We start from the raw sequence: 27,599 nt of genomic DNA, 5'->3' as shown, positions 1-27,599 counted from the left end.
GAGGGAGAGAGAGAGGGAGAGAGAGAGGGAGAGAGAGAGAGAGAGAGAGAGAGGGAGGAGAGAGAGAGAAAGATAGAAAGAAAAAATAAAGTTATTAAAATAAAAAATTTAAAAATATTAAAAAGTAATTTAAGAAAAAAGAATGAAGAGAACAACCAAACCAAAAAACAAATACACCGATGATAACAAGCGCTAAAAACTATACTAAACGCAAGAGGGAAGAGATATGGGAACATATGTATATGTATAACTGATTCACTTTGTTGTAAAGCAGAAACACACCATTGTAAAACAATTATACTCCAATAAAGATGTTAAAAAAAAAAACTATACTAAAAAAAAAAACAAACCAAAAAAACGGACAGACAGGACCCTAGGACAAATGGTAAAAGCAAAGCTATACAGACAAAATCACACACAGAAGCATACACATACACACTTACAAAAAGAGAAAAAGGAAAAAAATATATACATTGTTGCTCTGAAAGTCCATCTCCTCAATTTGGGATGATTTGTTGTCTATTCAGGTATTCCAGAGATGCAGGGTACATCAAGTTGATTGTGGAGATTTAATCTGCTGCTCCTGAGGCTGCTGGGAGAGATTTCCCTTCTCTTCTTTGTTTGCACAGTTCCTAGAGTTCAGCTTTGGATCTGGCCCCGCCTCTGCGTCTAGGTCACCTGAGAGCGTCTGTTCTTTGCAGACAGGACGGGGTTAAAGGAGCAGCTGATTAGGGGCTCTGGCTCACTCAGGCAGCGGGGAGGGAGGGGTACGGAATGCGGGGCGAGTCTGCAGCGGCAGAGGCCGGCGTGACATTGCAGCAGCCTGAGGTGCGCCGTGTGTTCTCCCAGGGAAGTTGTCCCTGGATCACGGGACCCTGGCAGTGGCGGGCTGCACAGGCTCCTGAGAAGGGAGGTCTGGAGAGTGACCTGTGCTTGCACACAGGCTTCTTGGTGGCTGCAGCAGCAGCCTTAGCGTCTCATGCCCATCTCTGGGGTCCACGCTGATAGCTGCAGCTCGCTCCCTGGAGCTCATTTAGGCAGTGCTTTGAATGCCCTCTCCTTGTGCACCCCAAAACAATGGTCTCTTGCCTCTTAGGGAGGTCCAGACTTTTCACTGGACTTCCTCCTGGCTAGCTGTGGCGCACTAGCCCCCTTCAGGCTGTCTTCACGCAGCCAACCCCAGTCCTCTCCCTGGGATCTGACCTCCGAAGCCCGAGCCTTAGCTCCCAGCCCCCGCCCACCCCGGCAGATGAGGTGACAAGCCTCTTGGGCTGGTGAGTGCTGGTCGGCACCGATCCTCTGTGCGGGCATCTCTCCGCTTTGCCCTCTGCACCCCTGTTGCTGCGCTCTCCTCCGTGGCTCCGAAGCTTCCCCTCCACCCTCCCTGTCTCCACCAGTGAAGGGGCTTCCTAGTGTGTGGAAACCTTTCCTCTTTCACCACTCCCTGTCACTGGTGCAGGTCCTGTCTCTATTCTTTTGTCTCTGTTTTATCTTTTTTCTTTTGCCCTACCCAGGTACGTGGGGGAGTTTTGTGCCTTTTGGGAGGTCTGAGGTCTTCTGCCAGCGTTCAGTAGGTGTTCTGTAGGAGCTGTTCCACATGTAGATGTATTTCTGATGTATCTGTGGGGAGAAAGGTGATCTCCACGTCTCACTCCTCCATCTTGATAAGGACACCTCCTTATCTAGGTGTCCTAGATAAGGTTTTACCAGCACAGCCCCGCCCATTTGCTTCGGCTTTCACTGCCACAGCAGAGTTGAGTAGTTACTCAGGACAGCCTATGGGCTGCAAAGCCTAAAACACTGACTATCTGCCCTTTTACAGAAAAGGTCTGTCTATCCCTGCACTACAAAATCATCAAATCCACAAGTTTTACCTAAAGTAAAGCAAACACTAATATGGGATTTAAAAAGGATCAAACAGCAAAGCAAAATAGCTAGAAGAATGATCTCGAAAGTCAGACACACTGGGCTTGTATGCTGCCTCTGGACATACCAAGTGATCTCGGGCAAAGTACTAATGACTGAGTCAGTTTCACAACGTGTGGCCTAGGAATAAAAATCCCCACTGCAGAGAGTTACTGTTAGGATTAGATTCTAAGTAACTTTAGTTAATTTTTATAAATACTGCTCAGAGAAAAACAAACAAACAAACCACCTGGCTTGAGATCTTACTTGTTAAGAGTTTCCTTAACCTGCATTTTTTTAAAAATTTCAAATTACCTGAACAGGGAAAATTTTGTATTCGCATACAAGCATATGAAATAACTCTGAAATCCATGGTTACTTCAAATTACAATTCAACCTAAAAATTATTTATGTCCCAAATGCTTATTCATAGGTCGGGGACTTTGATTTCATTTGGCCACAGAAACAATGTTGTAATCATTATGATTTCCCAAAGCAGTTAATAAAATGTACTGATCAAATAATTTAAGTACAGCAGTTTCCCAATTCCAGAGGATTAATCTTTAAGACTGAGAACTTATTCTTAACTGTTTAGGTTTGATTATTTATAATGAGATTATAAGTATTAAAAAACACATATTAGGTTTAAGACGTGTCTCTGTCACAACCTCTTTAAGACTGCTTCTCTTCATCAGGAAAATGGATATTTCATGACTAGTTATAAGGATAAACCACAGTGTAATATATATACATTTTCAAACTGTACAAACAAACCATAAGTATTAATATTTATCAGGGGAAAAATATTTATTATGTGCTGCCTTAAATCACTGGTGTTAATATATTTTTCTTGAAGAGTCAGGGTTATTACCATAAATATCCATCACAGTCCTGTGCTATAGGTACATTTGTTATATAAATATCTCAGTAGTTAAAATGCTGAATGCTGTCAGAGTCCAAAAATAAGCATTAATGACCACTATAAAAGTAGTACCCAAGTAACACCAGTTTCTCCTCATTCATCACATCAAGGTCTCTGTTGATCATTCTCTCCCTGATTGTTGTATGGTGTAAATATCTGACAACATAGTGCATGTCTAATGCAAACTGACCGACAAAGAAAATTACTAATCTTGCTAAAGATGAAGGGTTTCATGAAGATAACAATGATACTGGAAAAATTTTCAAATCACACGCAAAACCGTCTACAAATACAACAGGATTAGATAAATTAATTGACTTTTTTAAAAGTGCAAAGAATTATGATGTTGGTCCTTCAAAATATTATGGTTATTAAAAAATTCAAAAATGATCTTCGGAAAACTGCCAAAATCTCAGCCATTTTCGCAAGAAACAGCCCTCTTTTATAATATAGTTATAAAACCGAAACATACAAAAAATTGTGAAGTGAAAGGTATACCATCTTTCATCAATTCTAATATGAACATTGTTCACATTTTAACATCTCTGAAATGAGGTGCATCTTACAATCAATAGCATCTCTATGACCTGTTATAATCTTATAAACTGTGGGCTGGGCAGCAGTTACAACATAGATGTTACTGCCTGAGAATGTATGCACTTTGTCAATTTTTTATTTCTTGGTGTCATAACTGGAAAACCTCAACTCCTCAGTTTTAAATTTAAAAAATCACGTACTGGCTTGTTCAAGAGGAAACAGGAGCCTAGCAGTTGTTGAAAACCTTCCATTGATTCCCTCTGATAAAAGCAAGAAAGCACCAGCACCAAGGCTTGCAGACTGGTGCTGACTCCCTGAGAGAAAATTGCGGTTCTCTTTTAAGAATCGCTGAAATCTCAGTGCGCTTGGTGGCATAGAGTGTAATATTATTTGAGAAAACGTGAACGTCAATGACCCTAATTTTAAAAATGAATGATTGGAAAGTCAAAGTATGAAAGTAGATTTAGGAATGAATACCTTTACCAATTTATTTCATTCATATTTTCCTTTGTATGGATGCTCAAGAATAACATAATAAAAAAAAATCCAAAAGACTTATTTCAACAAATATAAAATAAAAAGGTTAAGTGATTAAAAGCATTGTATCAAGTTAAATTGGCAAGATCTTTTTAAATCATATATACAATAACAATATGCCTTATAGTTGTATCTTAGATTTGATAAAATACATATTGTATTCATTATACAATTCTAACAGAAAAATTATAATCCTCCTCAAGTTAGTTACTTTCAGAATCAATATGGACTTGGAAGTATATCCAAAATTCTGACAAACATAAGACCAAATAATTTTTAAATTTCATTTTTCAAGGTAAAATCCCAATCAAACCCTTTTTCCACTCTTTACTACAAAATGTGGGTCTCTATTTTAGCTGGATTTACTTTAAGTGGTTTTTCCCAACATGAATGCTGCTGGGCTAAAGAGGGTCTCCTACACGAGACACAGGGCTGACTGACTCAGCATCTCACGCTGACTGAGCGACTGACTGAGCAACGGTTCCCAGGCTCCTGGCTGTTCTCAGAGGAGACTGCGAGGCTCTCCCTGAGGCCTCTCCTCCCTGAGGCTCCCCGGCTGATTCATTAGAGCTGATAAACTCTCAGAGCAGCCACGTCTCCCTGCTCCAGCCTGTGCAGCATAAACGTGCAGTACAGACCTGTGGCACAGAATCAATCGTTTTCCCATGGCAACAACGGAATGTCTACTCTTTGAAGATACACGAGGCTGGCAAAATCAGAAAGCTTTACATAAACTACCTAAGATGCTGTGCAAATTAACAGTAATTATTTCTAGAGTTAATCACCATCTCCTCCTCAGCAGGAAACAAATGCAGTGGCAGTAAAAACATGTCTACCTTCCCCCTGAATCTCTCCCACTGCCTCGGCCACAGTCCCCAAGCCAACAAGGCAACAGAAAGGTACCATGAACTCTCTCACAAAGATAAGGCAGATGGAGTCTCAGTAGAAACTAGAAACAGTGTCTTCAGGGAACTGCACGTAGTCTGGGTATGGTTGAAGCTGAAGGGATGAAGAAGGGAACGGAAAAATCAAGAGCAGTAAGAAAGACAAAGGGTAGACCCCTTGTGCTAAGCTACCAGGTTTAATTTATCCTCTAAACAATAAATAACCACTAAGTAATTCCAAGCATATGGGCAATGTGTTCCATGTGGCTTTAGAAAGATCACCTTGGCAGCCAAAGCCAAAGATGCATTAGAAGGATCCTCAATTAGAAGCGGTGAGATGAAAGACTAACAAGAGGTAAGGATCTCAACAAAGGCAAAACTAACAAAAACAGAAAGGAGGAGGTGGTTACGGGATATTCAGAAGGCAGAAAACGTGGTCTGGTCGCTGACTGGCTATAAGTTGGGTGGGACGTGACAGAGAGAAGATGCTACGAGATGGCTTTCAAACAAGAACCCCCAAAGTCAAGCCATCTTTGATGGTGATTCTTTGCAGCAGGATGGGTACTACAGGAAGGGCCATGGGTCTGAAGACAATGAAGTGAATTTGGTTTTGGAAATAAAAGAATGAAGTACAGAAGCTCTAGTCCTGGGTAAGATGGAAGCACACGCACCCCCTTTCCGAGTGAACACATGATAAAGTGCCGGCACACCTGGGGACCCTGAAAAGTAAACAGAGGCCGGCAGAGTCGAGAATGCCAGAGCTCAGAGTACCTGTAAATGCACGATGAGGGTACCACATTTTTTTTTTTTTTCGGTACGCGGGCCTCTCACTGTTGTGGTCTCTACCGTTGCGGAGCACAGGCTCCGGACGCGCAGGCTCAGCGGCCATGGCTCACGGGCCCAGCCGCTCCGCAGCACGCGGGATCCTCCCGGACCGGGGCACGAACCCGTGTCCCCTGCATCGGCAGGCGGACTCTCAACCACTGTGCCACCAGGGAAGCCCGAGGGTACCACATTTTTAAAACTGCGGTATCTTCTGGCCTAAACCTAACTTGGCCAAAAACCCGAAACTGAGCACTCTGGTAACAACAGCAGTAACTCCGGTTATCTCTTTCAGTTCCGGAGTGCAGAGGGAAAACTCAAGGAGAAAGTAGGAAATGTTCCAATTTTTTTCTTTCTCTCTCCTTTTTTTCTTGTGCTGCAGCCCCCAGGAAAGCTTACTGCTGTGGTGGCAGCCGAGACAGCAAAGGAGCTTCTGGGAACTACAATGGTGAGAGAGCGATCCTTTGTCTCCTGTGACGTTGATACTCCAAAAGCCAGAGCAAAGCCTGTGGCCTCTGCCTCTCTCCTTCTCTCTCTGCCTCTGTCTGTCTGTCTCTCCTCCCACTGCTTCACTCTAGGAGTGAGGGAGCTCTAGGTATGAGGCCTCAGACTGAGAGGTGAGCCCAGGGAAAAGGCGGGCATCAGACCAATAGCACACTGCGGGGCTCCGGAAAATGGCCCCAGAGTTGTTATGAAGTCCTGGGGTTGCCTGCATCTGTGTGTGGACAAGACCCTGCTCTGCATGAGCACAGGGCTGGCCGACAGACTTCCACCCAAATCCCGGGCAGACAACACTGCACAGTGCACACGAGGGACAAAAGGAAAACAGGAATTTGAAGCCTGACCCTGACAGGTCAACTGCCTGCTAAAACAAAATCAACAGCCTCCGTAAAATTTAAACAAAATCCAAAGTCTAATAATGTAATAGTCCAAATGTCCAGAGTACAACTCAAAATTAATCAGCACATGAAAAACGACAAAAATCTCAACCTACCTGGGAATATACAATAGACAGATTATGATTAGATGAAACAGATGATATAATTATGTGACCAAAACTTCAAAGAAACTATTTTAAAAGTATTTCAACAGCAATCAAGTGGTGAAAAAAGGTTAACATAGAAAATATTACCAGAGAAAGAAAAGAAACAAGGAAAAACCAAATGGAAACACAAGGAATGAAAAAATACAATTACCAAAATAAAACCCTCCCTGGCTGGACCAAATAAGCAGAATAAAGATGAAAGGGGAAAGAGGAAGTGAACCTGAAAACAACAGAAATTAACCAATCTGAACAACAGAGAAAAAAACTAAAAAACTGAACAGAGCTTCACGAACCTGTGGAACAAGAACAAAAGGTCTAACATTCATGTCATCAGAGAACCAGAGAAGAGAAAGAGCACAGAGCTGAAAAAAATATTTGAAGAAATCATGGCTCAAAAATGGCATAAGGCATAAATCTACAAGTTCAAGAAACTTAGCAAACCACCAACAGAATAAACCTAAAGAAATCCATGCCCAGAGACAACTTAATCACACCACTGGAAACTAAGGACAAAGAAAGAATCTGGAAGCATCCAGAGAAAAATAAGACATACCTGCAGGAGGAAAAAAGGTGAGGATTTCTCTTCAAAACCTATGGAGGACAGAAAGCAGTGAAGTAACTTTTTTTTTTTTTTTTGCAGTATGCGGGCCTCTCACTGTTGTGGCCTCTCCTGTTGCGGAGCACAGGCTCCGGACGCACAGGCTCAGCGGCCATGGCTCACGGGCCTAGCCGCTCTGCGGCATGTGGCATCTTCCCGGACCGGGGCACAAACCCATGTCCCCTGCATTGGCAGGCAGACTCTCAACACCTGTGCCACCAGAGAAGCCCAGTGAAGTAACTTTTTAAATGAAAATAGAAAAGAACTGTCAACCCAAAATACTACAACCATCGAAAATACTGTTTAGAAATAAAGATGAAATAAAACAAAGAGGATTTGTAGCCAACAGACCTAACCTAAAAGAACTGCCAAAGGAATTTCTTCAGACAGAGAGAAATTATATAAGAAGAAACTTGGATCATTAGGAATGAGTGAATAGCAAGAAAAATGGTAAATATCTGTGTAAATATTAGAAAGTATTCCTGTCCTATTGCCTTCTTAAACATGTTTGAAGTTGCAAGCAAAATTTATAACATGGCCTAATGAGGATTTAAATGTATGTAAATGTAATATAAAAGACAACGATGGCATAAAGGGGAGAGGGTAAGGGTACCTACATGATGGAAAAATTTCTACATTCCAAATTGAAGCAGTAAAATAGTGTTTACAGCTGACCCGGGAACAACAAGGGGTTTGGGGCACCGACCCTTCACATGCAGTTGAAAATGAGATAACAAATACGTGTTGTTAAAAGCCACTAACTTGTGCTAATTTGTTACACAGCAAAACAAAACAAAACCAAAAATGAATCCCTCCACCAATACGAGGAACAAAAAGAGATTACATTTTGGTAAGAAAGGTCAATTCACTCTAAAACCCCAACAATTCTAAATGTGTATGCTCTCTGAAAAAAAAAAAAAAGAAAGAAAGAAAGAAAGGAAAAACTGACCAAACTAAAAGGAGAAACAGATAAATCTATAATTATATTTGAAGGCTTCAACTCTGCTACCTCAGCATCAGACGATGTTGGCATAATGTCAGCGTGGATCAAGTACTAAAAAGCACCATCAACTCACTGGATCTAATTGAAACATATAGCACTCCACCCAACCACAGCAGGGGACACATTCTTTTCAAGTGCATGTGGAACATTCACGAAGACAGATCATATCCTAGATCAATGTACAAGCCCTAACAAATGTAAAATGACTGAATGAAGTCCTACAAAGTATGTTCTCTGATCATAAAACCAGAAAACAATAACAGAAAAAAGTAGGAAAATGTCCAAACACTTGGAAATTAACCCATTTCTAAGTAATCCATGGGCCAAAGAGGATGCTTCAAGGGAAATTACAATAAATTTTGAACTGAATGAAAATGAAAATAGAACACAGAAAAATTTGTGGGGTGCAACTAAAGCAGTGCTTAGAGGGAAATTTATAGCATGCAATACCAATATTAGGAAAGAAAAAAGGTCTCACCCTCAGCTACCTAAGCTTCAACCTTAAAAGACCAGAAAAGAGCAAAATAAACAGAAATCAAGCAGAAGGTAGATAACATTGTGAATTGTTTATTTTTAAATGGTTAAGACAGAAAATTTTATGTTTTGTGTATTTTACCACACTAAAAACATTTTCTTTCATGGATCATAGATCTAAAGGTTGAAAGTAAAACTATATAAATTTTTTGAAAAATAGGAGCAAATCTTCATGACTGCTGGATAGGCAGAGAGTTTTTAGACATGATAGAGCAACAGCATGATCCGTAAATAAGAAACCTGAAAACGTACACTTTATCGAAGTTAACACCTTGCACTCTGTGAAAAATATTGTTAAGAGAATGATAAGCCAAACTGCCACCTAAGAGAAAATATTGGCAAGTCACTTACCCAATAAAAGATTTGTCCAGAATATAAAGAACTCTCAAAGCAAAACAGTAACAACACAACACAATTAACATGGACAAATTACTCAGACACACGGTTCTCTAAAGAGGATATAAGGATCACAAATAAGCACATGAAAAGGGATTCAACATCATTAACATTTAGAGAAATGCAAATCAAACCACAATGAGATACCCCTATACATGGATTAGATGGCCAAAATAAAAGACAGTGACAATACCGAATGCTGATGAGGATGTGGGGCAACGGGCTCTCCTGATCACTGCTGCTAAGAAGGCAAAAAGGTGCGAGTGCTCTGGCAAATGGCTGACTTTTGAAAACTCAAGTTACTCTACACTTTTGAAAACTCTACACTTACCACATGATTCAGAAAAGCTACTCTTGGGCATTTACCCTAGAGAAACAAAAACTTACTCTTCTCCAAACACCTGTAAATGAGTGATCAAAGCAGCACTGATTATAATTACCAAAAACTATAAACAACCCAAATGTCCCTCGGTGGGTGAATGAATAAACGAACTGTAGCACATCCATACAATGGAATACCACTCAACAACAAAAAAGAAAAAGTTACTGATATATGCAACAACTTGGATGAACAGCATTAAGGTGAATGAAAGAAGCCAACCACTAAAGGTTATATACTATTATATATACCACACACAAATACCATATAAGACATTCTTGAAAAGCCAAACCATAGTAATGGAGAATAGACAGTGGCTGCCAGGGTATTAGGGGTGAGGGTACAGCATGACTATGTTGAGAGAGAGCACGAGAGAGTTTTGGGGTGATGGAATGGTTCTGTATCCTGACTGTGGTGGTGGGTACGTGAATTTATACTTGTGTTAAAATTCATGGAACTGGAGAAGAAAAATAAAGTTAATGTTATTGTATGATGATTTACATAATAATAGGAAAATTTTAAAATAAGGTACCAATGTGACCGCTAGGAAATGATGTCCAGAAGGCAGCTAGACAGGATGGAAGTTAGGAGAGTAGTCTGCGTAACTGACAGAGACTTTGAGGTCACCAGTCCCTTGTAGAATAGTAATGGAGATCACCCCAGGGTATTAACTTACAGTGAAAAATAACCAAGGACAGAACCCCAGGAAATATCAGCCTTAGAAACTAAAGAAGAGAATCCTGTAGAAGAAGATATTAAGAAATAATAATCAGAAAAGTAAAGGATAAACAAAGAGAATTTGGTGTCACAGAAGGCAAGGAAGAAATTTTGAAGAAGTAACTCATGAGATCAAATGTCACAGAAAGGTCAAGTAAGATAAAGATTTAAAATACTCTATTATATTTGGCAAGATGGACATTGGTGACTTCTGTTTCAACAGGATTATGAATAGCGGGTAAGCAATGACAGAGAACAGAGCTTCATTCATTTCAGGTGTCTGGCTATGAAGAGGAGCAAGGAGCCGGGAACGTGAGAAACATGAATATATTTATGGGCTATGCCAGGAAAGAAGGGAAGTTCAGAAAAGAGAGGAAACAAGTGATAGAGTAAGGAGGACCCTTGAGGAAACAGACAGCATGGCCCAGAAAATAAGGCCATGAAAGTGTGGGCTCTCAAGTCAGACTGCAGGGATTTAAACATGATGTAATCTATCATTTGGTTGCTGTAAAGCTCAAGCTGTCACTTTAGCTTCTCCACCTCTGCCTCAGCGAGATGTAAGATGGGAAGACGACAGAACCTGCCTCAGAGCACTGCTATGAGAAGTGAGTTAATACAGGTATAGAACTTAGAACTAAGCCTGACACATAAGCACCCAGTAAATGACTAATGTTAACAATTACCATCATCAAATAGGATGGAATAGGAAGATTACTTTTGAACAGAGGAAATCCTTCTCTGAGACTGGAGAAAACAAGGATAGATTGGGTACAATTACGCATAGGTTTATAAGTATGGAGGCAGAAAATGTGATGAAATGTGGGATTCTTAAGCCCAATTTTCTCTGTGATGTAATGATTATCTTCACAGAAAGGGAAGAAGGATGAAACCACGGAGGAAAGTCCCCGCTGTGGGCAAAAGGAGAGGCTGCTGACCACGGAGATTCAGAGGACAGCCGAGAAGGACTGACAGCTCTGCTGAAACCAGAGGCCATAAACCCATCTGACACTAGTCATCACAGCTTTTAACTTTCTCCAGCAGTGTTCAAAAGTCTGAGAGTGAAAATAGTCACCAACTGAGTTACACATAATAAAGAGGGATATGCCCACTCAGAAGGAAGGGTTCTGTGGGAGCATGGGGAGCATATAATTGAGCGAATTTAATGATCAGCTACTCCCATGAGCTTTAAAAGCATCTCTTAGAAACTGTACAAATGCCCATCAACTGAGGACTGAACAAACAAACTGTGGTACATTCACACGATGGAATATGACTCAGGAATAAAAAAGAACTACTGATACACAGCAGCCTCCAAACTCTATATACTGTATGATAATTTTACATGAAATTCTAGAAGAAACAAGACCACAGTGACAGGAAGCAGATCGGTGGTTGTGTACGGCTGGTAGAAGATTGACTGTCACGGGGCACAAGGAAACTTCTTCCTCCAGTTTTACTGAGACACGACTGACTTACAACACCGTTAGTTTAAGGTGTACAACATAATGACTTGATACACACATATACTGAGAAAGGATCACTATGGTAAGTTTGGTTATCATCCATCATCTCACATACCGACAGCTTTTTCTCTGGTGGCAAGAGGAGGAACCTTTTAAGAAATGATGGAATGGTGCTGTCCTGTGACTGTGGCAGTGGTTACATGACCACAAACACCTGTCAACACTCATCCAGATACACACCCAACACTGGTGAATTTCACCGTATTTAAACTTCATGTTAACACAGCTGACTTCTTACAAGGCTCTGTTTGGACGCCGGGTTGCGTGCTCCACCACCAAGCACGGGCTCGAGACAGCTCCTCCCCCTCGCCTTGTCTACATCCCCAGACGCGGCCTCTAAGTCACAGGCAAAGGGACTGTGGCGGGCAGAACCTGGAGAAGACCCCCAAGGCTTCCTGATACCCGCCCCCACTCCCCAGGTGTGCAAGTCAGATGGGTTGTACCCCCAGGATTAGGTCACGATAAATGGGATGAGGGACGTTCAACCAGTGAGCTGACCATTAAATGCAGAGTTTTCCTGGCTGGTTGTAGACGCGGCAGGTGGGGGTTGACGCACGGGGAGTTCCTTGACACTGAGATGAAGGGGCCACGCGGTCCCAGTCAAAGCTCTCGGACGGCGAGGCCTGGGTTCCACAGCGGCAGGGGGGGAAGTCCTGCCAGCACCCTGAGGGGTCGGTGAAGACGGCCGAGCCTCCAGCTGAGGACACAGCCGTTGACACCTCCACCTCAGCCTCAGGAGACCAGGAGCAGAGAACTGTTACAACGTGCCAGAGCCCTGGCCCGGAGAAACTGCGGGTCATAAACTTGTGTTGCTTTAAGCCACTACATTTATGGTAATTTGTTATACAGCATGGAAAAGGAGAGGCCAATTTTAAACAGCCCCTCTACCTCATCATAAAAAAGTTCCAATTTAAAACTTAAAATTGTGTGAACTTAAAATCTTAAAATCCCCACAGCTAAGCTCAGCTTTCGCCTCTGTTCTTTACCTCACGCTTCCAGAATATATATTCTTGTCTAACACCAGACTCTAAGTTATTCCAGAGAGAAACTATATCTGAGTAAGCTTTAATTAAGTCATCTTTAATCAATTAATTAACCTATTACCCCCAAAGTGTTTAACACACTGCCTTGTTGTTATATTAGTGAATAAAGAAAGTAATATATGATGCACCCACCCAGATATACTGAAAATTAAAAATTCTTCACTTTTTAGCCACATTTTTCTAAAGTAAAGTTTCATGTATACATATAGTCATCTAGGGAATGAAGAAACTCTACATAGGTTAACAAAACGAATCTTGGAAAGTCATTTAAAAATCACTGTAAAAAATGCACTGATTTCTAAAGCACATCTTTTAAAAATGATAAAACATCAAAATGAAAATACTAATATCTGACTGCAGTTGAGACCACGGCCTCCCCTTCGTCCAAAATTCCAGACTCGAGAAGCTGTCAAGTGAATGCACGTCAGCCCTCACGAACGAGCGAGACCCTTGGTAGTCCCAAGAACAGGAGGAATCCAGAGGTAAGGCAAGTACACACGTGGGTTCAAGATGAGAAGCGTCATGAGCACAGCCTGTAGGAAGAGGCCTCAGCAGCGGATGTGAGCAACAGGAGGCTGCTCTGCGATGAGCTGGCAGCCGGGGCATGACGGGAACAGCAGCAATGGCGCTTAAAGAAGAGGTCCCCCAGCACGCTATCCATCTCCGCAAGCAGCTCCCTTCAGACACGAGTGATGAGAGAGCCCGGAGCGAAAGGCCAGGCCGGTGCTCCAGGTGACCAGTGACACCCAGGAAGGTGGGGTCTCCAATGCCCAGAAAATAAGCTGCCAAGTACTTGCCTGGCCAAACAGCAATGTGTCCCACCCATCCTCTACTCTGATGAAAAACTGAACAGAGGAGAGGTCAGCAACACGTGCCCATCTCGCCAGGGGGCCACCCAAACAGAGGCAATGAAGGGTAAAATAGACACCCCCAAACATGAACACACCAGCAAGAACACCAAACGTATGAGGGATGCCAGCACCATGAAACAGGGAGCATACTTGCTGAAAAAAAAACTGAAGACACCGAGGTGACACGGCCAAGAGTGCACTAAGAACAAGACCTTATGAGAACCAAAGTATCATTAGAGAAATGAGCACATGATCAAGGAGCTTTCAAGGAAAACTAAGAAGATTCATGGACATGAAAATACAAGTTTCTAAACTTAAGAGAAAACATCACTGGATGGGCTGAAGAGCCCAAGAGTAGACAAAACTAAAGAACATGTTACGAGCTGAAATTCAGGCCCAGGAATCCTTCCAAAACAGTAAGAAGGGACAAAGGGATAAAAAAGATGAAATAAAAGTACAGAAAAAGAGACATTTGATGCAGAGGTTCCAATCTATCCATTTAACAGGAGTTCTCTTACAGAGAAAAAGGAGAAGAAGCAATATGTGAAGAAGTGTCAATTAAGAATGTCCCGGGGGCCTCCCTGGTGGCGCGGTGGTTGAGAGTCCACCTGCCGATGCAGGGGATACGGGTTCGTGCCCTGGTCTGGGAGGATCCCACATGCCGGGGAGCGGCTGGGCCCGTGAGCCATGGCCGCTGAGCCTGTGCGTCCGGAGCCTGTGCTCCGCAACGGGAGAGGCCACAGCAGTGAGAAGCCCGCGTACGGCAAAAAAAAAAAAAAAAAAAAAAAAAAGAATGTCCCGGAACTGAAGGCGAGTGCTCAGACTGAAAGCATCTGGTTAGAGTCACGACAGGTCAATTAAAAAATACCGAGAACACTCAAGCGATATTTCAGAACATGGAAGGTAGAAAAACAGTGCCAAAAGCTTTCAGAGGAAAAACCCCTTACAGAGGAACATGAAGGAAAACAATGTCACAAGACTTGAGAGCGACAATGAGACCATGATGAGGCAGCAGCTTCAAGGTGGGGTGGGGAGAGCTTGCAACCCACTTTTCTTCACCCAGCAAACTAACAGCCAAGACTTCCACTTGCAGCCGTGGTGGAGTAACAGGGACCAGATCTACCCTCCCACCTTCAGCAACTACAAGTCTGGACAAAGCAGATGAAACAATGATTTTCCAACACTGGCAAACAGGCAGCACAAGACAGTAATCCTTGTGAGAAGGGTAACAAGTGAGGTAAGCTCAGTAATTGCCCCGTTTCCAGGCTGCAGCACAGGGAGAGGGTGTCCTGCATTAGGGAAACAGCAGCCAGAGCTTGGGAGGTTGAAGAGCACTAACATTTGCAGGAAGGGGTACCAAGGAAGAGAGAGCTGTCCAGAGAGTCCTGGAATCGGCAGAGGTTTCCCGAGTCTCTTGCTGAGTGACGGTTACCATGACATCACCAATCCCTCAGGCTCACTGATGGCTGGGAACACATCACACTTCCAACAGCCAGACTAGAAAGGCCTCCAAATCAACAGAGCATTGGAGTACCACCAATCCATCATCAGAGCATCAAGAGTACTGCCTCGCTTTTCCAGTAAGCGGCCTGAGGTGACCTCTAAAAATGGTTTGCTATTCACTTGACCCAGAAAACCCCACAAAATCATGCAAGTCGAGAGGTTCAAATCTTCATGTTCACTTTAACTCGTGAAATGGCCCAGGCCATTAAGGGTATGCATATCCGAAAAGTCACCAAGAACCTGAAGGATGTCACTTTAAAGAAGCAATGTGTGCCATTCCGTCGTTACAATGGTGGAGTTGGTAGGTGTGTCCAGGCCAAACAGTGGGGCTGCACGCAGGGTGAGTGGTCCAAAAAGAGTGCTGAATTTTTACTGCACATGCTCAAAAATGCAGAGAGTAATGCTGAACTTAAGGGCTTAGATGTAGATTCTCTGGTCATTGAGCATATCCAGGTAGACAAAGCCCCCAAGATGCGGCGCAGGACTTACAGAGCTCATGGTCAGATCAACCTATACATGAGCTCTCCCAGCCCCACTGAGATGATCCTTACTGAAAAAGAAAAGATTGTTCGTAAAGCAGAAGAGGAGGTTGCCCAGAAGAAAAATATATCCCAGAAGAAATTGAAGAAACAAAAACTTATGGCCCTGGAATAAATGCTGCAAAAAGTAAATGCAAATAAAAGTTAAAAAAAAGAAAAAAAAAAAAAAAAAAAAAGAGTACTGCCTGAGCAGTGGCGCCAAGTGTGTTCTAGACGAAAGGCTGTTCTCCACCTGCGTAGCAAAGCTGAGAATCAACCTTGAAAGACTCAAACTATTTTCAAGTAACATAACTGCATCGCAGAATAAATTTATTCATTTGTGTTTAAATACAAAAAAATCCAAGATAAAATACACAATGCCAGGCATCCAACCACAAATTACCAGGTGGGTAAAGAAGCAGGAAAACATTACCCAAATGAAGAGAAAATCAATCAACAAACAGACTCAGGAATGACACAGATAATAGAATTAGTGACAAGGTCATTAAAAAGGCGACGATAATCATATTCCATATGTTCAAAAAGGTAGAGAAAAGTGTAAGTATTATAAAGACAGACATGGAAAGTATAAAAATGACCCAAATAAATTTTAAGAGATTAAAAAATACAGTATCTGAAATGAAAAATATACAATGTCTGGATGGGATTAAGAGCAGAGCAGATTACACAAAGCAGACAAAAAGAGTAATGAACTTGAAGATAACAGTAACAGAAGCTACCCAAAATCAAACACAGGAAAAGGACCCAAAAGAAATGAACAGCGCATCAGCGAGCTGACATATGGGTACTGAGCACCCAGAGGAAAAAGGAGAGGAGGACAGAAAAAAATTTTTGAAGAAATAATGGCTGAATTTTTCCAAATTTGATAAAAACAATAAATCCACTGATCCAAGAAGCTCAATGAACCCCCAACAAAATAAAAATGAAGAAAACTACACCAAGATACATCTAAATCAATCCACTTCCAGTGATAAGGAGGAAATGTTAAAAGCTGTCAGAGAGAAAAGACACATTACACACAGAGGAAAATTTAAGAATGACAGCAGACCTCTGGTCAGAACAGGCGTGCCAGGATGTAAGTGGAGAAACACCTTTAAAGAACTGAAAGAAAAAGGACTCTCAACCTGTAAGACTACATCCAGCAAAAATATTTTTCAAAACAGAAGACAAAATGCTTTTTCAGACATATAAATGCTAAGCAAATTCACCAGCAGACCACCACTACAAATTAACATTTAAGTGTGAAGACAAAATAAGGACCTTTCCAACAAATCTTTGACAGATTCTCTCCAAAAGGTTACAAGAGGATAGTCTCCATCATGAAGACAAATAAACTGAGGGAGGACAGTAGTATATAAGGAACTGTGCTGAGGAAAGAAATGTGTAAATCTTGGTAAGTCTAATAACCGTTTTTAAAATCTGTAACTAAAATTCCAGATGCTACTAATATGGGAGAAATAGGGCAAGGGAAAACAAAGGAGGTTCTCCTCTGTCTATAGAGAGGATACAAACATAGATTAATTCCAGGTATTAGAAAAACAAGCTGATGGGTGTTAAACATATACAGGGTAACCATTAAAAAACTTAACTATTTTTCTGTGATATTATTTCAAAGAAAATAATATCCTAAATTGGAATAATTATATTAATTAACTCATAAAGATATCACTTATGGACATACAGTAGATCTAAGTCTAAAGAAAACATACTACCATACAATTGACCTATTTCCTACGTGAGCATGATGCTTCACGGGTGCTGAGATGACACACAATCACCATTTGTTCTGTGGACAAAAGGTGAAAAGGCATGTGGGTACCTCTGCAAGTCAAAACTATTAACTACTGAAACGATGTTCTAAAACTATTAATATTTTCTTATGTACATTACTTAATTCAGTTAACTGGAATAATTAGAGGCTTTAAAATACTTTTGTTCCTAATTTGCTTTTGAGTAAATGCACAGTTACATGTATATTTACCCAAATGTTTATTTCCCATTTTTCTTCTACAATTCTTTGCTACTTAAAAGTATTTAAAACCAAAAGCATATTGGAAGAAAAAAGTAATGTAAGAACTTATTTATTTAATATAAATATCTGGGTTGCTATACCTACTTCAACTCTTTTAAAAGGAAGGATACAGCTATGAACTTACTCTCAATTAACCAAGGAACAACAGAATTTCACGCCTGGCATAAAAGAAATAGCTGAAGAGAGGTTAAATGCTCTGCAAATGTTCAGAGGAAATGTTTGTAAAGGATTACGACTCTTGTCATTTATACCTACCTTGTTCCAGACCTTCACTTTGAATACTAACATGTTCAAAAATCTCAAAAACAAAATCCTACCATATGCCCCTCAGCCCGAGCCTTGTTCTGCCTCGCTTCCCGTCTTCGCTGTAGAAACTCTTCTACCTGCTTTGCTCTTTCCACAGCCAGCTGCCCCTTCTGCCTGAGGAATTTGGACAAATAGCAAAGTTAGAAATTCTGAACATTAAATATTTCAAAAAATTTAAACTTACACTTATTCTACATATTTTCTTTAGAGATATTTGCAAAATATGAAGGCTGATATGAAGTAAAATCTTCCTCTGTAATGAAGAAATTGCTACACATATATTAGAATCTACCACTTAAATTGGAGACATTATTATTTTAAATAGAGGTAAAATTTCCACTGCTATGTTCATTTAATCTATTCTACTTATAGACACATAAAATGATTTTAGACTATACCTATAGAAAAATCTCTATAGTTTCCAAGTAGGTAAGCTTATTTCAGAACTCTGCATCAAATATATCAATCAGTATGGAAGTAAGATTAAAGCAGCAGAGTAGCAATTTCAAAGCTCATCAAAAACAATGAAGAGTTTGTGTGAATTTTCGAAACTTCAGTAAAAAGTGAAGTTTGAATTTCTTGAGTATCACAACTATTAAAAAGAAAAATGGATAGATTAGGGGAAAAAACTAAAAGCACACTTATTTGTTTCCATCTTTTCCAATTATGTTTCTGTAGCCTCCTCTAACAACTATGAGAGAATGTAAACATGTTGGCCTTAGACGACAGCTAAAAAATATCAATGACATTTTGAACATCTAATATATATTGTGTGGGACTTCCCTAACCAGTGGAGCAGTGGTTAAGAATCCTCCTGCCAATGCAGGGGACACAGGTTTGATCCCTGGTCCGGGAAGATCCCCCATGCCGCGGAGCAACTAAGCCCGTGCGCCACAACTACTGAGCCTGCACTCTAGAGCCCGTGAGCCACAACTACTGAGCCCACGTGCCACAACTACTGAAGCCCGCCCGCCTAGAGCCCTGTGCTCCGCAACAAGAGAAGCCACCGCAATGAGAAGCCCACGCACCGCAACGAAGAGTAGCCCCCGCTCACAACTAGAGAAAGCCCACGCAGCAACAAAGACCCAAGGCAGCCAAAAATAAATAAATAAATTTATAGTATATATTGTGTCTGTTACCGTGTACTAAGAAAGATACAAAAATAAACAAAACCCACCGCCCATAAACAGAGAACTCATTGCATAGTATCAACTGCAGTAATTTTGTGAGTAAGGAAGAAAGATGAGAAAGTTATTGACTGCACTTCTCAAATATTGGCTACGAAGGCACACAAAATTCCTACAGCCTCTGTGATGGACCATAACTAAGTTATGTTCGGAAAAAGATATGAAATAATGCCTTCTCTCTTCCAGTAGATTTAAACACTTCTGATTTTCACACCCCAAATAGTCGTTTCTTTTACATGTTTTGTTAACAATTACAGTTGACCCTTGAACAACACAGGTCCACTTAATGTGGATATTTTTCAACAGTAAATACTATAGCACTACATGTTCATGGTTGGTTGAATCCATGGATGCAGAGGAACCTCAGATATGGAGGGCTGACTATAAGTATATGCAGACTGATCCCCGTATTGTTCAAGGGTCAACTGTACTGAGACATGTAAGAATTTTAAAGATGAAATTAAACGGTAGAAATTTAAAATCTGATTTACCATAAAGCTACGGAAGATAGTGGCCTAAGATTCAATTAACTTTCGTAGTGCTTAAAAGATATTCTTGTGAAACTCTATCATTGGAATTTTCTAGGATTAGATAATCTCTATAGCTGGTTCAGAGCCTTTCCTGTGTATTAATTTTGTATCCTGCAGCTTTACCAAATTCTTTGATGAGCTCTAGTAGTTTTTTGGTAGCATCTTTAGGATTTTCTATGGACAGTATCATGTCATCTGTAAACAGTGACAGTTTTAGTTCTTCTCTTCCAATTTGGATTCATTTCTTTTTCTTCTCTGGTTGCTGAGGCTAGGAAAATCTCCTTCATATACTGGGTTGGCCAAAACGTTCATTTTTTTGTATGTTACAGAAAAACCTGAACAAACATTTTGACCAACTCAATATATAGGCAAGGCTGTTATTCTGGTCTGCTATAGCCCCATTTATATAAGGCTGGGCCTAAAGAAAACAAACTTTCAGAGAGTATGACACTCAGATATGTCATCTGAAACTGTACATCTACTGATAAGGCTCTTTTTTTTTTTTTTTTTTTTGCAGTACACGGGCCTCTCCCGCTGCGGAGCACAGGCTCCGGACACACAGGCTCAGTGGCCATGGCTCACGGGCCCAGCCGCTCCGCGGCATGTGGGATCTTTCTGGACCGGGGCACGAACCCGTGTCCCCTGCATTGGCAGGCGGACTCTCAACCACTGCGCCACCAGGGAAGCCCGATAAGGCTCTTTTGAGGAGCCGTGATGCTTACACCACCATATACAATTACATAAAAATCTCTGCTTTGTATCCTGACTGCACTGACTTCCTTTTCTAACCTTTATAAAAGTAAAACTTTTATAAAGTTTTTATGCTTGATTTCCCATTCTAAGATACTGAGTATCTCCAATGTTTGTCAGTCTGGGGCTCCAACTCAGCATATGCTAATTCATATTCATTGACTGATTTGATTCACTAAATCAAAAAATTCAGCTGCACAGAAATATTTTACTAAGAACCTGATCATACACATAACAGCTTTGATTTAAAGAATGTTCACAGCATTTATGTAAATATAGTACTACCGGTTCTATTTATTTATGTGATCTATAAGTTTTGCTTTACTGAATAGTTTTTTCTTAAGCTGGTTTAAATAAGCAGGTATATATAACTGGTTGCTTTCAATCACAAACTTAAAACCTGTAGTGATTTTTGCTTACCATTATTTCTTTTTTCTTCTCATTTATTAAACAAATACTATTTACCAATATCACATCTGTCTTTGAAGATATAAGATGTATAAAACGGAATTCCAGGAATGCAAGGTTGGTGCAACATATAAAAACCAATCAGAGTAATAAAGGACAAAACTAGTTTAATTAATTTTATGATTCCTTATAATATTTAAAAACCTATAGTGTTTTCATTTTTCACATGCATTTCTGTTTACTACTTAATACATACCAAAAAGAAGAACCCATTCTCATATTCTTATTCCCCTTTCAGTAGTAAAACTGTACTGAATTGTGAGCACAAACTATATATGTGTGCAAGGCTCATAGGGATAGCGGAAATAGTCATTTAACTTCTTAATAGTCATTCTCTTCATTAAATGTTATTAAGAATTTATATGTGGGACTTCCCCAGTGGCTCAGTGGTTGAGAATCCACCTGCCAAGGCAGGGGACACGGGTTCAATCCCCGGTCTGGAAGATCCCACATGCTGCGGAGCAACTCAGCCCGTTCACCACAACTACTGAGCCTGTGCTCTAGAGCCTGTGAGCCACGACTACTGAGCCTGAGTGCCACAACTACTGAAGCCCACGCACCTAGAACCTGTGCTCTGCAACAAGAGAATCCACTGCAATGAGAAGCCCGTGCAATGCAACAAAGAGTAGCCCCCGCTCGCCACAACTACAGAAAGCCTGCATACAGCAACAAAGACCCAACAACTACAGAAAGCCCGCATAGAGCAACAAAGACCCAACACAGCCAAATATAAATAAATAAATAAAAGAATTTATATGTGTACACTCTGTTTTAGACAAATTAAATAGATTGTATCTTGAGTTCCAAACTTATGCCACTTAAAATTAGTAGAACATTAATCTAGATTAGTAGTAAAGGAATGATTAATATAAATACTATATAAGCCACAAATATACAGTAAGAAATTAGGAATCTGGAAAATGAAATACAGAGACATTAAAATGGGTAAAAAAGAAATAATGAGACAAACTCTTTTTCATCCTGACAAGAGAAAAAAAGGAAGTTATTTTCTTTATTTTCTTTTTTTTATACAAATGCATGAATAAATGGAAAGATCTGGGTAAGATACCTCATACCCATGGCTCAAACCTTTTACTAAGGGAAATTAAAAATTTTGAAAGATGACTAAAAATGGATTTTTTAAGAGGTGAAAGCAACATAAAAATGGCAGCAATCTAGGTAGCAGAAATAATCCGAGAAATGAAAAATGAGTCAATATGGTTTCAGGTAGAAGAGTTGGGGTGGTATAGGGTTAATGAAATGAAAAAAGGATGTTGTGGGTGAATTCACTAAGCTTCCTCCTCTGTTTAAATGGCATAATGTCTATCTGAGGGAACGGAATTGTTGTCAGCTTTACTCAAATGAAGCAATGCAGAGGAAAAGACTTGGAAAAGTAAAAGCTCAATAAAATACAAATGTTTAGAGGCACTCAATGGTTTCATAAGATGGTCTCACGTGATTGAGGTTCTAACATTAAGAGCTAACTGAATATAAGCTCACCAGTTGTAACAAAACATACCACTCTGCTGGGGGACGCTGACAACGGGTATAGGGACAGCATGTGGGAAATCTCTGTACCGTCTCCCTCAGTTTTGTGGTGAAGCTAAACTGCTGTAAAAAGTTAAAGTCTTTTTTAAAAAAAGCTAATTGACGTGTGTTATCAAGACATGGATGTAAAAAGCAAAGTCAGACTAGCCAGAGTTACTGATAAAAAGGGAAGAAGAAAAATAATTAACACCATGAAAAAGGAAGAAGCAAATATGGGCTACCTAAAATATGAGGAAAAGATAATCTGAAGAAGTCTTAGATGACTACAGATTTCAGTTTGCTGATTCAGTTTGAATCAGGGAAAGGAACTGACTACATATGACAATAACAAACAAATTATAAAAATCAGAAGTTATGACAGTGTGGAGAAAATACTCTATAATGCCAATGGTGCTTAAAAGTTCAACAAAAGAATAGGGAAGCAGCTGAATAGTGCAGGGAGATCAGCTCAGTGCTTTGTGACCAGCTAGAGGGGTGGGACAGGGAGGGTGGGAGGGAGATGCAAGAGGGAGGAGATATGGGGATATATGTATATGTATAGCTGATTCACTTTGTTTTATAGCAGAAACTAACACAACATTGTAAAGCAATTATACTCCAGTAAAGATGTTAAAATTTAAAAAAATCATAATATTCAAATTGGAGGAGACCCTGAGTATTAACTAATGCAACTTCTTGCTGAATAAAGTATTCTCATATTCCCATCTAAATATCCCTGACACATGGTCATTCAAACCCCTAGTTTAATACTTTCAGTTTGAGAGCACTGATTAAATCCCACAACAGCCCATCCACTGAACACAACTCATAATGGATGGAAATCTGCTTCTTTGCTTCTAATCACAGTACTTCTACAATGTGGAAACAGAAAGAAATCTAATTCCTCTTCTACAAGACAAGCCATTCAATTCTTCTGAACTTGTTCCTTTAAGCATGCTTTCTTTAATGGTAGCGAAATTTTCCCAGCTTCTCTAATTTTCCTCATAAAATGTGTCAAGCCTTACTAAAGTCAATATAGCACAAAAGTTAAGTGAGTGAACTTTGGCACCAAACTGTCCAACTTCAACTCCCGGTTTTACTAACAAACAGTTATGTGGCCTTCAAGAAATTAGTTATTTATACAGTCATTTATCATATATCAATTTCTTAATCTATAAAACTAGGAATAATAATATGTGCCTCGTAGCACTGGTGATGACTAGATGAGCTAATAATAATCAACTCTCATTATTCCTGGTATTTCCGTTGTATAAAGTCACCGTGAATACGAATTAGCGCATACTGAATGATTACCCCGAGGAGAATTACAGGGTTAGGCTCCTGACAGCCTCTTGCTACAACGTTTTCGCGAATGGATTAATATACAACCTTGTTTTATGTGTGTTTCTGTTTAAAGACACCTTATTACACGGTCCATTCATTAACACTGAACTCTCGGCCAACAACACTGTAACTCACACCTGAATGAAGCTTCTCTTGACACAAATATTTCCTCCATAAGGAACATCACAGCCTTCTTGCACTTACGAACACCAGACAGCACTTCAGCACAAGGCGTGAGGGCCATTTTAAGCAATGAAATCACCAACAAAATGCCCCAAAACGCAGAAAATGCAGCTGAGCAGACTATGAAAGTACATTTGTTCATGAGCGCTGAGACAGGAAAGCAGAGCTGGCCTTGCTCTCGCTCAGCTGGGACTTGTGCACTGGGCAACTCGAAGTCCCTGGGGCTCTGCACATGCCCAGGAACGACCGTGAAGGGACTGGGAGTACTCATGTGCGGCTACACATAAATTTTAGCAAGCAGGCAAATCCACAAGCACACAATCCACAGGTGGCGGGGACTGGCGAGGCATGTAAATCCCTCCAGGGTGGTCTTGGTACAGAGTATGCAACCCAGCAGCAGCTCCTATGTTTATGTCATCATCCTCATCATCACCATCCTCACGGGCACACGCTTTGTCGATATTCTGTTGTGTGACCAGTAGTGAATGTAGTGAAAACTTCATTTCTTCCATTACTTTAATTTAAAATTTTATATTTTTCAAAAACTTCTTTAGCTCCTAAGAGTAACTGGTACTAGTAAGGGGGCAATAAAATGGGCACAATCATATACTGTTAGACTGAGCATAAATTGGCACAGCTTTTGTAGAAAGAAAATTAGTAGTATTCAGTTAATAAATTTAGTTAAATAAATTTAATTTCATAAATTCAATAAATTTAGTAATATTTCTTTCTAGAGCCTTCATAAAGAACATAACAGAGCAACTCCTTTAATCCAGGAATTACCCTTCTAAGATTGTATTCTACAGAAATAATGAGAAATAAAAAATATGTTCAAAACACAAAGTGTTCAAAAAAGTGAAAAGTTACAATGTATTATATTAGAGGATTTGCTATATAAACTATCGTTAACAGCACTGGAATTGAATACAGACATCAAAAATCCCATGAAAACAATTTTTTGCATGGGAAAATTTTTATGGTAAAAATGTTAAATAAAAAGATACCAAAAAGAAAAAGAAAAAGAAAAAGAAGCCCCAGCAGGTGAACCTTTGTGCATGATTTGCTCTCCTCTAACTATAGAAAAAGAAATATGAACAAAAGATGCAAGAAAATAGACCACAGTCTTCATAGTGACTGCCTTGCAGGATGAGCAGTGATTTCTTCTCCTGTTTCTAACACCCACCGATACCTTCCAATATTTCTAAAGCTAACCTATATCACCTTGGTAAGCAGAAAAACAAGACAAAAAAGCCACTTGCGACTTTCCTTCAGGTTTTCTTTTTGCTTGAGCGAAAGGGAGAGAAAAAAGAGGTCTGAACATTTGGCTGAGAATCCTAAGTGAAAGGGGGACGACAGGATGGTCAGCTGCCACTATTTTAAAATCAGGAAATATGTGAGCTTTCTTGACTTCAGCAAAGGAAACAGCATTAAAATGGAACTTGCGGATTAAAGGAAGAAAAATAAATAAATAAATAAATAAATAAATGCCTTTGAATAAAGCAAAACACTGGCAGGCAAAGATGACACTTAATGAACATTGTGGTACATGATTCTTTTTGAATCATGGTTTTCTCAGGGTATATGCCCAGTAGTGGGATTGCTGGGTCGTATGGTAGTTCTATTTTTAGTTTTTTAAGTTTCATGTATTTGTTGGCCATCTGTATATCTTCTTTGGAGAAATGTCTATTTAGGTCTTCTGCCCATTTTTGGATCGGGTTGTTTGTTTTTTTGATATTAAGCTGCATGAGCTGCTTGTATATTTTGGAGATTAATCCTCTGTCAGTTGCTTCGTTTGCAAATATTTTGTCCCATTCTCAGGGTTGTCTTTTCGTCTTGTTTATGGTTTCCTTTGCTGTGCAAAAGGTTTTAAGTTTCATTAGGTCCCATTTATTTATTTTTGTCTTTATTTCCATTTCTCTAGGAGATGGGTCAAAAAGAGAAGAACAAATACCATATGCTAACACATATACATGGAATCTTTAAAAGAAAATGGTTCTGAAGAACCTAGGGGCAGGACGGGAATAAAGATGCAGAAGTAGAGAATGGACTTGAGGATACGGGGAGGGGGAAGGGTAAGCTGGGACAAAGTGAGAGAGTGGCATGGACATATATACACTACTAAACAGATAGCTAGTGGGAAGCAGCCGCATAGCACATCAGCTCGGTGCTTTGTGACCACCTAGAGGGGTGGGATAAGGAGGGTGGGAGGGAGACGCAAGAGGGAGGGGATATGGGGATGTATGTATATGTATAGCGGACTCACTTTGTTATACAGCAGCAACTAACATAAGAATGTAAAGCAACTATACTCCAATAAAGATGTTAAAATAAATAAATAAATAATTTTTTAAAATGTGTACCAAATATTAAAAGATAGGCTGTCTTAGAATAATTTCATATCACACCAGATTGCAAACAAATGAGTCCTTGTACCAAGGTGCATTGGTAATTCCTGGATATGAATGACATTAAAATGAAAGTACTGATTGAGAAGGCAGACCCACTGCATTCTCCAGGCTGGATATACAGCTTGCTTCATTGTTAATGGCACTTGTGTGTTCACACAGTTGGAGAAACAGACTTCTGTTCGTTCGTTGCTTTCAGTATGGAATACTTTATACCAATAAATTTTAAAAGGTTAAAAAAAAGACAACACTTAAGTGTGACAGAGTAGGAAAAGTTTTGATCTACAACAGTGGAAAAGGATTACAATACAAACGTAAATATGAGACAGTGAGTACTAGTAAGTATGAAGTTAGGAGCATATCACACACACAGTAGTTGAATTCTTCTCTTACCAATGAATATTAGCTATAAAAGATAAGGGCATTTTTATTCTTATAGCAATATATAATTAAACTAGTTTGAAAGCTTTTTATTATTTTTCTTTTTCATTCACAAGGAGTTTGCAGGAGAAGTAAATCCTTCAAATGTGTTTAAACTGGCTGATTTATCAACACGTTTAAACTTGCTTCTTTCCCTAATTTAACCTACTGGAGCATATACCTTAGCAGGATCTGAAAATAAAATAAATAAATTTGACTTCTTAATATTAAACTGTAAAACGAACATACTGAAAGAAGAGCTGTAAAGCTGCCCTCATGAGACAGAATGGCTTGCTGACCAAGGCAGAGTTGTGTGAAACCTAGTTATACTAACGTTACACATAAAAGCCCTAAGATGAGGACAGCGGTAGAGGCACAGTGGTGGCGATGGCGACAGTGACCGGGGTGCCCGAGAAGCTCCCTGAGGAGCCATCCGAGCAGCAACCGAGGGGGCTGTCCGGCTCACAGCTCAAGCCTCACGCGGAGGCCCATGGCAGGGTGTGAGAGCAGCCCAGACCACAGCTAGCTGAGGCTCGGAAGAGCGTGGTGATCAGCCTGGGTACGTCCCCTAACCGGTGGTCACTCATCACTGAGTTTTCAACAGTTGTCAACAACATAAAGAAACGACTAATACAATTCTCACAAATCCAAATTTATTTAATCCCAAAGGATAATCTGTATTCTAAGATTGTGTCACCTCACTTTTTTC

At 40.2% G+C, this 27,599-nt stretch overlaps 2 protein-coding genes across 2 annotated transcripts in view; one reads left to right on the top strand and one right to left on the bottom strand.

Moving 5' to 3' along the window:
* Positions 1-27,599, bottom strand: part of NEK1 (NIMA related kinase 1) — a 205,564-nt gene that overhangs the window by 101,505 nt on the left and 76,460 nt on the right. The window contains exon 18 of the mRNA XM_028494271.1: positions 18,088-18,190. Within this exon, the coding sequence (XP_028350072.1) occupies positions 18,088-18,190 (103 nt within the window). The remainder of the gene's footprint in view (positions 1-18,087; positions 18,191-27,599) is intronic.
* LOC112066740 (60S ribosomal protein L17-like) lies at positions 15,370-15,853 on the top strand. The gene has a single exon (XM_055087361.1). The coding sequence runs from the start codon at positions 15,371-15,373 to the stop codon at positions 15,851-15,853; it is 483 nt and encodes a 160-aa protein (XP_054943336.1). The 5' UTR covers position 15,370.

Source organism: Physeter macrocephalus, chromosome 9 (assembly GCF_002837175.3).
Source record: "Physeter macrocephalus isolate SW-GA chromosome 9, ASM283717v5, whole genome shotgun sequence".
NCBI classification, from domain to species: domain Eukaryota; kingdom Metazoa; phylum Chordata; class Mammalia; order Artiodactyla; family Physeteridae; genus Physeter; species Physeter macrocephalus.
The sequence above is the reverse complement of the archived record's forward strand: the minus strand, read 5'-3'. Positions and strand labels throughout refer to the sequence as shown.

What these genes read in the sequence shown, in the direction of transcription:
- LOC112066740 (XM_055087361.1), top strand. Translation starts at nt 15,371, where the DNA reads ATGTTCACTTTAACTCGTGAAATGGCCCAGGCCATTAAGGGTATGCAT.